Below are 16540 nucleotides of genomic sequence, written 5' to 3'. Positions count from 1 at the left end.
ACAATTATTTTGGAGTCTCATCAGTGCCTCTAAACCATGGCCAATTCATATTTTTGATTGAATGGCAAAAAGTGCAGTCTATAAATCACTTCAGGCAATGTGTCGCAATCAAACAGGCTATCTGGTTTCGTTTCCCCTTCCAGCCTATAACACTGAAGCTGTTATGTTCTCACCACAATCATGTATAAGGGCAGATCACTCAGCAAAGGGGGTCAAATCTGACATCTTGTTGGTGTATACAGTTCAAAGCCACGCTATGAAGTTCATGTTTAGTTTTTTACAATTTTCAACTTCAGTTTGATCTCTCAGTTCTTACCCAAATAAAATCAGCAGCAGGGCTGTAGCTCCTAGGTTATCTTTGTAAGTGAATGCTGAAAACTGAAAAGCTGCAAACACGCAAATGCACAAAACTACTGGGACCATATAATGGAGCTAGATAAGGAGAAAAAAGCACAAAGATTAGTTAACAATGAAAAAAAAGTCTAACATTTTCATACGTCTGGGATATAGTTCTATTTTTGGTTCTACTTATTATTCTACTGGTGGTTCCATTATTACATCCCACTCTTTTAAGCTGAATCAAATCACTTATAATCTTGCTGTCTGGTTGAAATATGAACTACACTGTAACACCTCACTGGTGTAGCAAGTTGTAAATCAAAGCCCCAGTATTGCTAGAGTTATCACAAAAGTTAAATATTTGCTAAAAGCTCACAAAATTCTCCAATTTGCCTGTATTTTAGACACAGTTTGACAGAAAGCATAGACCGAGTTATTGTATTTAACAAGAAGACTATTATTACAAATAAATTCTCACTATAGATAAACAATTATGAACAGTGGGCATTTATATCTACTAGTTAAAATCTCTAATACCCTGATAAACTCCCTCCCTACACACTGATACAGACAGATACACAAAAGTGGATGCTATGGGCAGGGGGAAAGACTGGAAGGCAACTGCAATTATTCATATATCCTGGCTTCACTGACCTACTCCCAATTTCCCAGCACTTATTTTTGTGCTGCTCATTCTTCTTTAGAAAATCCTCTATGGGCTAGCTCAACTCTTCTGTTTAATACTCCCTTCTATTTCTCAGAATTCAAATTTTCTGAATATATTTCCCTTTCCTTTGCGCCAATATTCACTACCTGAATCCTAGTCCCTTGCAAAGTGTAGCCATGTATCTCTCCAAATTAAACATTGTTTTAAGATCCTTATTTTGCACATGCTTTCAACTACCCTTTTAATCACTCTTTTCCGAAGTGGTCAATTGGTCAAGTCCCTCAGGTTGCTTATTGCATTAAATACAACATATAAATGTAAGTTATTATCGTGAAAAAAATGTTCACCAAACCTTAGCTATTGCTCTATTTGGTACCTTTACCTGCATTCCATACCCACCCTGGCCTACTGATTTGTTTGGTCCACTTATGGCTCCTTGTCTATCTCTACTCAGAAATCTCTCCCCCTCTCTGTGTTCATCACCATCACCACCTGCACCCTCACCTCAACCCTAGCTCTCTCACAACTTTGGGAAAATTCATGGCACACAACAGTCATCCACTAGCTCTCCATTGGTTACTTGCACTTGACACACAATCATGATATTTCCAGTGTTTGGCAAGAACAGATCCTAAGTGATGGAAAGTTAAGCAAATTAGTTGAGTTTGTTTTATCCCGGCAGGCTGTCCAATTGTATGGGGTGAATGACCATCTAAGTGTGCAAGATTTATGATCAGCTCCATTGTATTGTTGATTTTTATTACCAGCCAGCATCTACCATAGACAGCCATTCTCATGCAATTCATTATCAGGGACCTGCCAATCAGATGCTCACACCCAGTGAACATAACATTCATCTCTGGACACTGTTTAGTTCATCTTACAATGGGTGCATTTCTTGATAATTAAGCACAAAGCATTACTGCTGAGAGTTGCAAAGGAGTCTAAGAGGCGCTCTTTCAGATTTCTGAGTAAAGGATAAATTAAAACTGCAAACAAAATGAATGACCTTTAGTATAGTTCGAGGAAGGAATCATATTTCCATACCATGTCATACAGGAAGTTTGTAATCCAATATACTCTGTAGCCCAGACCAGAGATGTGTTGTAATCTTTTCTGCCCAGTAACTCTATCTTGTACAACGTATCCACCAATACTTGCTGTTAGAACAGAAAACCCCAGCAGAATACAGAATGCCACTCCACACTGTCGAAGATTCTCCATACTTGAGGGAAAAATGTATGAAAACAAATCACATATTAAACTTGCTTTATCAATGTCAATTTATTTAACATGGATAAATTATCAATAAATAAAACCAAATTTCTGCCGGTGAATCAAGTAGACACTTTCTAAACTACCTGTTCAGCCAGCTTTGGAGCAGATGGGACTTTAAACCAGGCCTTTTGGCTCAGAGGTAAGGACACTACCAGTGTGCCAGAATAGCTCTCAGGTGGTCCTCAGTTCTAAGTTGCTGATAGATATTGTGAACCAGTAAAGTCCAAGGTAAGGCCCAAAATTGACCCTTATGATACCATACTACTGTAAACCCAAAAATGAACTGTTTATTTCTTGTCTCTCCTACCCCATTAACGAATCTCCAATTTATGGTCATATACTTTCTGCCATGTGTCCTAAAATTTGTGTAATTTTAAGCAATAGCCTCTTGTATGGAACTGTATCAAATGTTTGTTTGAAATCCAAATACTCTAATTCCACTGCTGCCCCTCATCCAATCTCTTAGACATAATCTCAAAACTCCATCTGTTATGATTTCCCTTCCAGAAATCCATGCCGATCCTGCCTAATTGTCTCTTGATTTCTAACTGCCCCATCTATGTCTAAAAGTAGAATCTGGTAACATCACACTATTGATGCCAGACCAGCTGGCACACACTTCCCCATTTTTCTCTCTTGAATAGCAAAGATAGGTTTATAAAATCCACATCATTAGGTCTGTTCTCGAATCTAAAGAACTCCAAGTGGTCAAAACCAATGAATTCTTTATCTTTGTAGTTCTTTTAAAACCTGAAAATGCAGACCATCACATTCAGGGGATTGACCAATCTGGACCCATTGATATTTCCACTACTGATTTTTTATGAAAATTAATTTTTGGCACCACAGTTGGCTCTGCTGCACAATAGGAGAGAAAAAAGACTGCGGAAGCCTTAGTGACCTTGGAGTTCAGGTTCACAGTTCTCTGAAAGTGGAGTCGCTGGTCGACAGAGCAGTGAAAGCGGCTTTTGGCACACTGACCTTCATCAATCAGGGCATTGAGTACAGAAGTTGGAAAGTTATGTTGCAGTTGTACAGGACATTGGTGAGGCCGGACTTGGAGTATTATGTTCAGTTTTGGTCACTTTGCTATAGGAAGGATGCTATTAAACTGGAAAGAGTGCAGAAGAAATTTACAAGGATGTAGCCAGGACTCAAGGGTCTGAATTATAAGGAGGGGTTGGACAAACTAAGACTTTTTTCTTTAGAGCATAAGAGACTGAGGGGGGATCTTATAGAAGTGTATAAGATTATGAGAGGCATGGAAAGGGTGAATGCACTCAATCTTTTTCCCAGGGTTGGGGAATCAAGGACGAGAGGGCATCAGTTTAAGGTGATGGGGGAAAGAATAAAAGGGAACCTGAGGAGCAACTTATTTACACAGAGGGTAATACACATGTGGAATGAGCTGCGAGCAGAAGTGGTTGAGGTGGGTACATTAACAATATTTAAAAGGCATTTGGACAAATTAATGGATAGGAAAGGTTAGGAAGGATATGGGCCAAGTGCAGGGAGATGGGATTAGCATTGGTGGACATTTTGGTCGGCATGGACTAATTTGAGCCAAAGGGCCTCTCTCTGTGTTATAGGACAATGATGGGGATTTGATCATAGGGGAATCAAAAGGCAGTTCTGTGGCAACAAACAAGACTCTTGAATGGTATATAGCCTCCCTGATGCTAGGGTCAGAGATGTTCTCAGAATACTGCAGGGCATTCTGAAGGGGGAGGGTGACTAGCCAGCAATTGTGGTACATGTTAGTACCAACAACATGGGTTTAAAAAAAAAGAGGTCTTGCAGCAGGAATTTATGGAGTTAGGTAGTAGATTACAGCAGAAGGCTACTAAGATTAGAATCTCCAATTACTTCACATCCCACACACTACTGAGTAACGGGAACAGATAAATAGATCAGATGAACACAGGGCTAAAGGGATAGTGTAGGGGGAAAGTTTTAGTTTTTTGTATCATTGGGACAGCTTCTGGGTCAGTGGGACCTGCACAAGCTAATCAGGTTGAGCCTGACCTGGAATGCATCCAATATCCTTGCTGAAAGATTTGTTTGTGCTGCAGGGGACGTTTTAAATTGATTTGGCAGGCGATGGAGCACAGAGCAGATATACAGTCAGGAGCAAGGTGCAGTCAGATATGGAAGGAAGGCTGCGGCAGTCCAGTAGGTGGTGAGGACATGGGCAGGGTAAGGCACATAAGCGGTCTAGAAAGCTAAATTGTGTCTTTGTTAATGTAAGGAGCTTGACTGGTAAAGCTGATGAACTTAGAGCATTGATCAGTACATGTGAATATGATGTTGTTACAATCACTGAGACATGGTGGAAAGAAGGATAGGACTGATAGCTCAACATTCTAGGCTATAGAAATTTCAGGTGGGGATGATAAGAGAGGTGGGGCATTGCATTATTGATAAGGGAAACCATTACTGCTGTCCTAGAAGGGTCTTTAAATGAGGCCATCTGGGTAGAACTTAGAAATAAAAAGGGGTGATTACGTTCCTGGGATTATATTATAGATGTCTCAACTGTTAGGGGGAGATAGAGGAGCTGATATGTAGGCAAAACACAGAAAGATGTGAGAGAAACAGTTACGGTTGTAGGGGAACTTCAGCTGTCCTAACATTAACTGGGATAATTTTAGCTTGAAAGGATTAGACAGGGTGGAATTTTTATAGTGCATCCAGCAGAGTTGTTGTACCAGTACATAAATAGTCCTACTAGAGATGGGGCAGTGTTAGACCTAATCCTAGGGAATGAAACTGGTCAAATGGTTGAAGTTTCAGTAAGCAAGCATTTTGGGCATAGTGACCATAATTCTAAGTATCAAAGTCATTATGGAAAGGGATAAGAATATTGCAGAAGTTAACATCTAAATTAGGGGAAGGCCAATTTCAAAATCATTAAATTGCATGTGACAATCACAGACTCGAGGCAGTTACTTGCAGGTAAATCTATATTTGGAAAGTGGGAATCTTTTAAAAGTAGTTCAATGAGAATTCAGGGCCAGCACGTTCCTCTAAGGGTGAAGGGCAAGTCCAGCAAACCCTGGATGTTAAGAGCTTGATAAAGAAAAAGAAGGAAGCATATGTCAGGTACAGCACATTAAAAACAGGGGAGCCCTTTCAAAAGTATAGAGAGTGTAGGAGATTGCTCAAAAAATAAATTAGGACGGCAAAGGTGGGGGGGGTGCACAAAATTCTCTTGGAATCAATGAAAACCAAAAGCTGCTTATAAGCAGAAGAAGAATAAGTGAATTACCAGGGAAAGAATGGGACCCGTTCAAAACCAAGGGGGTAATCTTTGCATGGAGCCAGTGGACATGGATGAAATTAATTAATACATATCATCTGTATTCACTTTGGAAAAAAACATCATAGCCAGGGATTTCAGTTGGGATACATTAGTAGAATAGGGAGGAAGTATTAGATATCTTAGCTGGCATAAAGGTGCATAAATCCCCCAGGGCCTGATGAGATATATTCCAGGCTGCTATGGGAGGCACAGGAGGAGATTGCTGGGGCCCATGTGGATATATTTAATACGTTACTGGCCACAGATGATGGGCTGGATGACTAGAGGATAGGTAAAATGGTTCCTTGGTCCAGAAAGGGCAGCAGGATAGGCCAGGTAATTATAGAACCAACCATGAAGGACAGAACTAATTAATACTTGGGAAAGCAGGGATTGATCAGGGATAGTCAGCACAGATTTGTTAGAAGGAGATCCTGGCTGGCTAATTTAATTGAGTTTTTTGAAAAGGTGACTGAATATATTGATGGGTAGTGCAGTTGATATGGTTTACATGGACTTCAGTAAGACCTTTGACAAGATCTCACATGGAAGGCAAGTTCAAAAGGTAAGACCCCATGGGATCCAAGTCAAGTTGGCAAACTGGATCCAAAATTGGCTTCCAAATTAGAGGGAAAGATTGACAGTGGAGAACTTTGAAATTGGAAGCTGTGATCAGATATGTACCACAGGAATCAGTGCTGGGATCCTTACTGTTTGGGATGTAGACTAATGACTTCATTATAAATGTAGAAGACGTAATCAGTAATTTTGTAGATGACATGACAATTGGTGGTGTTGTTGAGAGTGAGGAACATGAAGTCAGGCTACAGAATGACATTGATCAGCTGGTAAATTGGGCAGAGCAATGGCAGTTAGAATTTAATCCTGATAAGTGAGAGGTGATGCATTTTGGGAGATCTAATAAGGGAAGCAGATACACCATGGATGGTAGGTCCCTAGGGATACTGAATAATGATGGGATCTTGGTGTACAAGTCTATAATCCCTAAAGGTATCAGCACAGTGTAGACAGTAAAGAAGGTATATGGGATGCTTGCTTTCATTAGCTGGGGCTAGAATATAGGAGCAAGAAAGTCTTGTTACAACCATAAAACATTGGTTAGGCTATAGGTAGAATACTGTGTCAGTTCTGGTCGCCACACTTTAAGAATGATGAGATTGAACTGGAGGAAGGTGCAGAGAAGATTCACTGGCACATTGCCTGGAATGAAAAGTCTCAGAAATTGACAAAGACTGGATAGGCTGAGTTTATTTTCCCTGAAGAAGAGGTGCTGAGCAAGGATCTGATTGAGGTATACAGAATTCTCAGAGGCATAAACAGAGTAGATTGCGAGAATCTCTTCCCCGTGGCTGCGTGTCTAAGATCAGAGGGCATATGTTTAAGGTGAGAAGCAAGTGGTTTAGAGGAGCTCTGAGGAAAAACAATTTCATCCAGCAGATGACAGACACATAGAACATGCTGCTGAGAGGGTGGTAAAGCTAAGTACTCTTGCAACATTTAAGAAGCATCTGAATGAGTACTTCAAATGCTGGGGGAGAGTAAACAGGTAAATGAGATTAGTATAGTTCGGTGTTTGTTGGTCAGTATAGACATGATGGGCTGAAGGGCCTGTTTCTCAGCTGTATGACTCTAATTTTTTTAAGTTTATTGCTTTTGCTAAAGCCTTTGTTTTCCATTTTCTTTCTGAATCTACTCTGTGCCTTCTGAAGTTATTGAAGCCATAAGGCTTCAGGGATGAAACACATCTTTGCCAGCCCAAATGGCACTCAACTTTGCAACAAGACCTAGCGTCCCTGAAGAGAGTCAATGCCCAAAGTTTCTAACTATTTATTTCAATCTCAAAGCAAAGACAAATGTGATCTATAGATATGGGGAGTTTGAACATAATGAAAGAGATAGCTTTGAAATGACTTAACGAGCATTAGTAAAAATCCCATTTGCAGGTTTCACACAGGTTTTGTGCTACACACTAAAAATGTCAGCAATTCATAAATATAAATATTCCATGACTAGTGAATTACTTAAATATACTGACCAAAATTTCATTTTGTAAATATTAACCTACAGATTGCATTGTAAGGTATATAAAACAACTTACATTTTGTCATCATCTGGAAGGGCTCCTCGATAAGGATGACTGTACAGTGTAATTCCTAATAACAAAGAGTATTTGTATACAGAAATTAAATGCATGAATAAGACAGACATGAAAGATTAAGACATTCTGATTTAAAATTGAATTAATTGAAATAACAGGGTCTTAAACACAGCTAGTACTAAAGTGATCAGTTAAAGTTTTGATCCCAGTCAAGCATTTCATTGAGTAAGATTTTTTTAGAGTGCTCAGAAATGCTTCTAAATATGTTTCAAAGCAGAAATATTGGAGAAGTGAATTAGATCAATCTTTAGCTCTTAACCAATTAGTGCAGTAAAGCAAGAAAAGAAATGAAATAGACATGAGATGTCTTGAAACGCATAAAGGTGAATAAATCCCCAGGAACTGATCAGGTGTACCCTAGACCTCTGTGGGAAGCTAGAGATGTGATTGGGGGGCCTCCTGCTGAGATATTTGTATCATCGATAGTCACAGGTGAGGTACCGGAAGACTGGAGGTTGGCTAACGTGGTGCCACTGTTTAAGAAGGGTGGTAAGGACAAGCCAGGAAACTATAGACCGGTGAGCCTGACCTCGGTGGTGGGCAAGTTGTTGGAGGGAATCCTGAGGGACAGGATGTACATGTATTTGGAAAGACAAGGACTGATTAGGGATAGTCAACATGGCTTGTGCATGGGAAATCATGTCTCACAAACTTGATTGAGTTTTTTGAAGAAGTAACAAAGAGGATTGATGAGGGCAGAATGGTAGATGTGAAATATATGGACTTCAGTAAGGCGCTCGGCAAGGTTCCCCATGGGAGACTAGATAGCAAGGTTAGATCTCACGGAATACATGGAGAACTAGCCATTTGAATACAGAACGGGCTCAAAGGTAGAAGACAGAGGGTGGTCGTAGAAGGTTGTTTTTCAGACTGGAGCACTATGACCAGTGGAGTGCCACAAGGATCAGTGCTAGGTCCTCTACTTTTTGTCATTTATATAAATGATTTGGATGTGAGCATAAGAGATACAGTTAGTAAATTTGCAGATGCACCAAAATTGGAGGTGTAGTGGACAGCGAAGAAAGTTACCTCAGATTACAACAGGATCTTGACCAGATGGGCCAGTGGGCTGAGAAGTGGCAGATGGCGTTTAATTCTGATAAATGCGAGGTGCTGCATTTTGGGAAAGCAAATCTTAGCAGGACTTATATACTTTATGGTAAGGTCCTAGGGAGTGTCGCTGAACAAAGAGACCTTGGAGTGCAGGTTATTAGCTTCTGGAAAGTGGTGTCGTAGGTAAATAGGATAGTGAAGAAGGCATTTGGTATACTTTCTTTTATTGGTCAGAGTATTAAGTACAGGAGTTGGGAGGTCATGTTGCGGCCGTACAGGACATTGGTTAGGCCACTGCTGGAATATTGTGTGCAGTTCTGATCTCCATCCTATCGGAAAGATGTTGTGAAATTTGGAAGGATTCAGAAAAGATTTACAAGGATGTTGCCAGGGTTGGAGGATCTGAGCTATAGGGAGAGGCTGAACAGGCTGGGGCTGTTTTTCCTGGAGCGTCGGAGGTTGAGGGGTGACCTTATAGAGGTTTACAAAATCATGAGGGGCATGGATAGGATAAGTAGACAAAGTATTTTCCCTAGGGTCGGGGAGTCCAGAATTAGAGGGCATAGGTTTAGGGTGAGAGGGGAAAGATATAAAAGAGACCTACGGGACAACTTTTTCACGCAGAGGGTGGTACGTGTATGGAATGAGCTGCCAGAGGAAGTGGGGGAGGCTGGTACAATTGCAACATTTAAAAGGCATCAGGATGGGTATATGAATAGGAAGGGTTTGGAGGGATATGGACTGGGTGCTGGCAGGTGGGACTAGATTGGGTTAAGATATCTGGTCAGCATGGATGGGTTGGACCAAAGGGTCTGTTTCCGTGCTGTACATCTCTATGACAAAATAAGAGCATTACATATCCTCAAAATCAAAACAGAATGAATTCTTCCTTGATTTTCTTCTCACCCTTCTTCTTCTCAATACATTAGTTCCTTGCTGGGATGCCATTTCAATGTGTCACTTATTCTTTCAGAACTTCTCCAAAGAATGATTATAACTGTCAGTTTTCACTGACAAGTGAATGCTGGCAATTCGGATAAGCCTTCAGTTAAATAAAGACCTCTGCTAACATCAACCTCAGTGACATATGTATAATTCCAGCCGTGATTGAAAGATAGTGATCAGGATACACTGACCAAGAGAAGGGTGTCCGTCCCACAATTCCCCAAGGTGTCTACTCACGACTACTCAAAAGTGACACTTTGCATGAAAAATATTTACCTCAAGACATAGACTTTAAAAAGAATCCACTGTATCATTTATTAATGGTTACTTATTGAGAAACATTTATCATGGTCACATTAATGAGGTATTTTTCTATCTGGACAAAAAAAAAGCAATATCAATGAAGAAAAAAGGTTGTTTCTTAAGGCTTCACTCTCCAATTTGGAGGTCCGCAGAGGCAGCTGAACAAGCAGAAAATCAAACATACTGCCAGTTTAGCTCCAATCCTCAATTCCTACAAGCACAGCTTCTACACACTGGGAATGTGGGTTTACTAAATCACCTTGATAAACAATTCTCATCCTTTGGGAACAACCATTCATCAAAACTTTTGCTGTTCATATCCTAACTCTTAAGAAGTCCTATTCATTCTTTCATTACTGCTTTCCTTCAGAGTTTCACTGGCTCTCTGTCTGACAATTATACAATATTTCAAATTCTCATCCGATTATTTAATACCCTCATGGCTTAACCCCTCCTTTATCAGTATAACCCTCCACCTTTCCAACTTTCTGAAATAAGTTCATGTCTCTGCCTTTGCACCACTGTGTATAACTTTCCCTTCAATTGTTTATTTGTAGCATATGCTGATTCATTTAAGTATATGGAAATTCTTTTTTTTTTGCATGGCCACATGCATGTGGTTTGTCTGGGAATCTTTAAGTAATAGTCATGAAGCATAGAGGAAAATTGCTCTGCTCCCTTCACTTAACTATTGCTGGCTAGACCTTGACTGTCTAGGTCCCACATTCTGGAATTTGTTTTCCCATATCCCTCCCCTATTCCATTACCATGTCCCAAGCTTTGGCCAAGCTTTAAATCACCTATTCCATTGGTTTCAGCTTGTAAAAAATATTTGGTACTTAGTGTCATGGCACTCTATTTTCTGCGTTGAAGACACTGTATGTGTCTAAGTTATTGAAATAAATAAAATGTGCTCCAACAAGTAAGCTACAAAATTATAGCATTGGTTCATTGAAGGTCCATGTGATAAAGTATACATTTTGCCATTATCTCTTCAGACATGCTTTTCTTTATCATACCGTGTTGTGTCCAGTCAGTGTCTGGTGGTAGGTTGGCCCAGAGAATGAGGTTATTGAGTTGGTTCAGGTAGGCTGGTGCTGAGTGATAGCTCATTTGATTGTACCACACCTATGAGTAGACATAAATATCAACAATAATGATAATAATAATAATAACATAGATCCAGTTCTATTATTTAAAAACAAACAAATGTTGAACAAATGCTTAATAAACAAAATTAGAAATAATTTTACCGTCAATGGCCATGCACCATGAAATGGTTTTCATGGCCTTAAGTTTACCTCATCTCACTAATGTGTGTAATTGGTGATTTTAAAAACTAAAGGTGAGTGCAAAATATTAATTTTATGATTTGTAATAGTCCTGAGACTATTACATGTGCTGTAATTTCCTTCCGTTCTTCATCATTGATGGAAATACAGTGAACATACACCAAAGCTTGGGATATGGTGGTGGAATAGCAGAGAAATACGAGAAATAATTCCAGAGTGTGGGGCCTAGACAGGTAAGGTCTAGCCAGCAATAGTTAAGTAAAGGGAGGAGAGCAACTTTCCTCCATGCTTCATGACTGTTACTTAAAGATTGCCAGGCAGACCACAAGAATATGGCCATGAAGGAACTTATTAACACCACCATAAGTCAAGATTAGAGTGATGCTGGAAGAGCACAGTAGGTTAGGCAGCATCTGAGGAGCAGGAAAATTGATGTTTTGGGCAAAAGCCCTTCATCAGGAATGATGCTGGGAGCATAGAGGTGGAGCGATAAATGGGAGGAGGGTGGGACTGGGGGGAAGATCGCTGAGAGTGCAATAGGTGGATGAAGGTGAGGGTAAAGGTGATAGGTCAGAGAGAAGGGTGGAGAGGTTAGGTGGGAAGGAAGATTGACAGATGGGACAGGTCATGAGGGCAGCACTGACCTGAAAGTTTGGAACTGGGGTAAGGTGGGGGGAAAGGAAATGAGGAAACTGATGAAGTCCACATTAATGCTTTGGGGTTGAAGGGTCCAGAGGCGGAAGTTGAGGCATTCTTCCTCTAGGCGTTGGGTGGTGAGGGAGTGGCGATGGAGGAGGCCCAGGACCTGCATGGCCTTGACAGAGTGGGAGGGGGTGTTGAAGTGGGAGGGGGAGTTGAAGTGTTCGGCCATGGTGTGGTGGGGTTGATTGGAGCGGGTGTCCCAGAGATGTTCTCTGAAGCACTCTGTGAGTAGGCATCCTGTCTCCCCAATGTAGAGGAGCTCACATTGGGAGCAACGGATACAGTAAGTGACATGTGTGGAAGTGCAGGTGAAATTTTGATGGGAGTGGAAGGCTTCTTTGGAGCCTTGGACGGACTTGAGGGGGGAAGGTGTGGGTGCAGGCTTTGCAATTCCTGCGGTGGCAAGGGAAGGTGCCAGGACGGGAGGGTGGATTGTTAGGGGATGTGGATCTGACCAGGTACTTGCGGAGGGAAGGGTTTTTTTGGAAAATAGATGGAGGTGGGGTGGGAAATATATCTCTGGTGGTGGGGCATTTGTAGGTGGCGGAAATGGCAGAGGATGATGCGATGTTTACGGAGGTTGATAGGGTAGAAGGTGAGGACCTGGGGCGTTCTGTTCTTGTTTCTGTTGGAGGGGTGGGGTTTGAGGACGGAGGTCCGGGACATGGATGAGATGCGTAGGAGGGCATCATCATCCACATGGGAGGGGAAATTGCAGTCTCTAAAGAAGGAGGCCATCTGGTGTGTTCTGTGGTGGAACTGGTCAGATGCAGCGGAGGCGGAGGAATCGGGAATACGGGATAGCATTTCTGCAGGAGGCAGAGTGGGAGGAGGTGTAGTCCTAGTAGCTGTGGGAGTCGGTGAGTTTGTAGAAAATGTCAGTGTTGAGTCAGTCATTGTTGATGGAGATGGAGAGGTCCAGGAAGGGGAGAGAGGTGTCAGAGATGGTCCAGTTGAATTTAAGGTCAGGGTGGAATGTGTTGGTGAAGTTGATGAACGAGGTGGCGCCGATGCAGTCATCAGTGTTGCGGAGGAAAAGATGGGGAGTGGTGCCCCTGTAACTCCGGAAGATGGACTGTTCCATGTAACCGATGAAGAGACAGGCAAAGCTGGGGCCCATACGGGTGCCCATGGCTACCCTTTCATCTGGAGGAAGTGGGAGGATTCAAAGGAGGAAGTGTTGAGGGTGAGGACCACTTCAGCCAAATGATTAAGAGTGTCAGTGGAAGGGTACTGGTGGGGACACCAGGAGAGGAAGAAATGGAGGGCTTGGAGGCCCTGCTCAAGATGGATGGAGATGTAGAGGGATTGGATGTCCGTGGTGAAGATGATGCATTGAGGGCCAGGGAAACGGAAGTCTTGGAGGAGGTGGAGGGTGTGGGTGGTGACCCAAGCGGAGTTCCTGCACAGGAGGGATACGACAGTATCGAGGTAGGTGAAGACGAATTTGGTGGGGCAGGAACAGGCTGAGATGAGGGATCAGCCATGGGAGTCAGGCTTGTGGATCTTGGGTAGGAGGTAGAACCAGGCGGTGCGGGATTCCCGAACTATGAGGTCAGAAGCTGTGGGTGGGAGATCCTCTGCAATGATGAGGTTGTGCACGGACTGGGAGATGATGGTTTGGTGATGGGGTTTGAGGTCATGGTCAAAGGGGCAGTAGGAGGAGGTATCCCTTTCACCTAACACCACCATTACTCTAGTCATTCTGTCACACACATTATGGGCTGGATTTAACTGACACCAGGATTCCCATTTGCCCCCACCTCTCCCCCAAATACAAGATTGGTCAGGAGCCTCCCTATGAAAATAACTGCTGTCCTGCAATTAATTACCATTTAGCATGGCATAAATTGACTCAGAGTGAGACTTCTTCCCCGATATGGGGATGAAATCCTCCCATGGAGAGCTACTGCCCAATCAGATTAACACCAGAATTATGCCACGTCTCACAGTTAGTATGGCAATTTACCTTTAAGAGACATGCTCGTGCCATTATTGTATGATATCATGTGGCCTGAGGGTATAATGATCTCATACTCCATCTGACCTCAGATTAGTTGAAGCATGACTCTCTACTGGGACCATGCTCCTCTGTTGTAACCTAATAGCTTCATGTTAGCTTAATGTTAACAATTAGCTGAAATATAGTTCTGCTGCATTCTTCAATACCATGATATCCATGCCCACATTCTTATTTTACACAACTAATACAAGCATTGCCGCATCGGATACAACATCTACTGGAGGCAATTCACGTTACCCTGCATGAGAACTGGTCACTGGTACTACAGGGAATCCCAAAATCAAAGGAGCTTATGGTTAGATTAGATTCCCTTCGGCCCAACCAGTCCACACCACCCCTCCGAAGAGTAACCCACCCAGACCCATTTCCCTCTGATTATTGCACCTAACACTATAGGCGATTTAGCATTGCCAATTCACCCGACCTGGACATTTTTGGACTGTGGGAGGAAACCAGAGCACCTGGACGAAACCCACGCAGACACAGGGAGAGTGTGCAAACTCCACACAGGCAGTTGCCCAAGGCTGGAATTGAACCTGGGACCCTAGTGCTGTGAGGCAGCAGTGCTAACCACTGAGCCACCATGTTATGAAGCCAAATATCAGGTAAGATCAGGGTAACTGCAGGGCCTAGCTGACTGTGATCCCAGTGAAGGGAGTGAGGGAAATGGGGTCCATCCTCTGAGTCTACAGTGAAAATGTTGAGGGTGAAAAGAGGTATACCCATCCAGGGAGTCACTCCAATTGGCACAGGGAAGGTCCCTTAAGACATTACTATTCTCAAGATTATGGTAGTTATGAAAAGCAGTTATATGAAGCTCATAACTGGCAGCTGGCAGATGAGTCTGCATTTTAAAATCTTTTAGGTAGCATTGTTAGCAGGTAATACACAAAAGAAAAGCACTATGCAGCTGACTGAGTATCATCGATAAATCTTCACACAGTTTCACCCACCCTATCTGTCATCACCTACAACTTTACATGCGGTGTCCTCAGGTCCTTTGATCGATTCTTCACCACATTCAGTTCCACCTCATGTGGAAGCTTCCTTCAATGCCAATAAACTGCGCTACTTCATCTCCATGCTTCTAAGAGCTTAACTAAAACACATTTCTCACAACAAGACCGTTATCTCACAAAATTTCAATATTCAGTCATAAGTTCCTTTTGATGAATCCAGAAATAATTTACTATGTCAATCTCATCAGATACAAAAATTGATAAAGTGAAAGATGAGTTTTCCTTCAGGAACAAATGGTCAGAAACTTGCATCTGCAGATGAGAGTAAAAGGTTCTGATCAGCGATGCCTGAAATAGTAAATGAGATTAGGTTGAATTCCTACTCTTAGGAAGGTTCAACTTCAGCCTGAGTACATCCAAAGTCTCATGAGGGGAACCTAAGCAGTGAGGCAAGAAACCCAAAGGAGTCAGAAAGCATCGAAAGTGAAGCCAATTTTCAATTTACAAAATACCCAAGATAGTTCACTTAATTTAAAATTGCAATTTTTGGCTTTGTTTCTCTGACAGTGATACAGGGAGAGACAAGAAGCAATTGCTGACCGGTGTAAGGTTCAGATTTAATAAATTCTATTCCATGAATTAGAAGCAGTGCAGAGATGGTCTACTTGACTGATTCTTGGGATGAAGCAGTTATCTTATTTAGACAGGCTGGGCCTGTATCCACTGGAGTTTAGAGGAAATTTAGGGCATCATATTGAAACATATAAAATTTTGAGGGGCCCCTTGACAAGGTAGAGGCTGAAAGGATGTTTCTACATCTGGGAGAGAGTTGAACAAGGTTCACAGTTTAAAAGTAGGTGGCCTTCCATTTAAGGCAGTGACTATGAGAAATTACTTTTGCCAGACAGCTGTTAGTCTCTAGAATTCTCTTTCTTAGACAGTGGTGAAGGCAGGGTCATTGAATATTTTCACGGCAGAGGGAGATAATTACTGACTAGCAAGGTACTCAAAGGGATCAGTGTAGACAAGGTGGATTTAAGGCCATAATCAGAACAACCATGATCTTATGGAATGGCATTTCTGATGAAGAGCTTATGCCCAAATCGTTGATTTTTCTGCTCCTTGTCTGCTGCCTGACCTGCAGTGCTTTGCCAGCACAACACTTTTCGACTCTGATCTCCAGCATCTGCAGTCCTCACTTTTTCTTATGGAATGACAATGTAGTCTTGAAGGGCAACTTACTCCAAATTCAAATGCTTGTATATTCAAATGTTTTTGACATTTACAATAGCACGTAAAAATGCAAGTCAAAAGTAGACAAATTCTTGTGGGGGTCCCCCTACCTGTACACTGCAATGTGGGCAACGATCCATTAAAATTATGCAAATAGTGGGCAAATGAGACAACCCTCATGGATATTCACTTGCAAACTGTTTAACACAGTGTGAGTCAATAAAGTATTGAACTTCAAACCAAATGTGAGGGAGCTTTTCAAAAAA

At 41.9% G+C, this 16540-nt stretch overlaps 1 protein-coding gene across 1 annotated transcript in view; it reads right to left on the bottom strand.

Moving 5' to 3' along the window:
• LOC122549894 (ATP-binding cassette sub-family A member 13-like) overlaps positions 1 to 16540 on the bottom strand; it is a 277518-nt gene that overhangs the window by 34749 nt on the left and 226229 nt on the right. The window contains exons 47-50 of the mRNA XM_043690092.2: positions 11085 to 11193; positions 7705 to 7759; positions 2054 to 2231; positions 317 to 432 (exon numbers count right to left, since the gene is read on the bottom strand). Coding sequence (XP_043546027.2) covers positions 317 to 432; positions 2054 to 2231; positions 7705 to 7759; positions 11085 to 11193 — 458 coding nt within the window. The remainder of the gene's footprint in view (positions 1 to 316; positions 433 to 2053; positions 2232 to 7704; positions 7760 to 11084; positions 11194 to 16540) is intronic.

The sequence above is a fragment of the Chiloscyllium plagiosum genome, unplaced genomic scaffold (genome assembly GCF_037043375.1).
Source record: "Chiloscyllium plagiosum isolate Xiang-an unplaced genomic scaffold, Cpla_swu_hap1 HiC_scaffold_5, whole genome shotgun sequence".
Classification (NCBI taxonomy): Eukaryota; Metazoa; Chordata; class Chondrichthyes; order Orectolobiformes; family Hemiscylliidae; genus Chiloscyllium; species Chiloscyllium plagiosum.
Note: the sequence above shows the minus strand (reverse complement) of the source record. Positions and strands in the feature narration are given on the sequence as shown.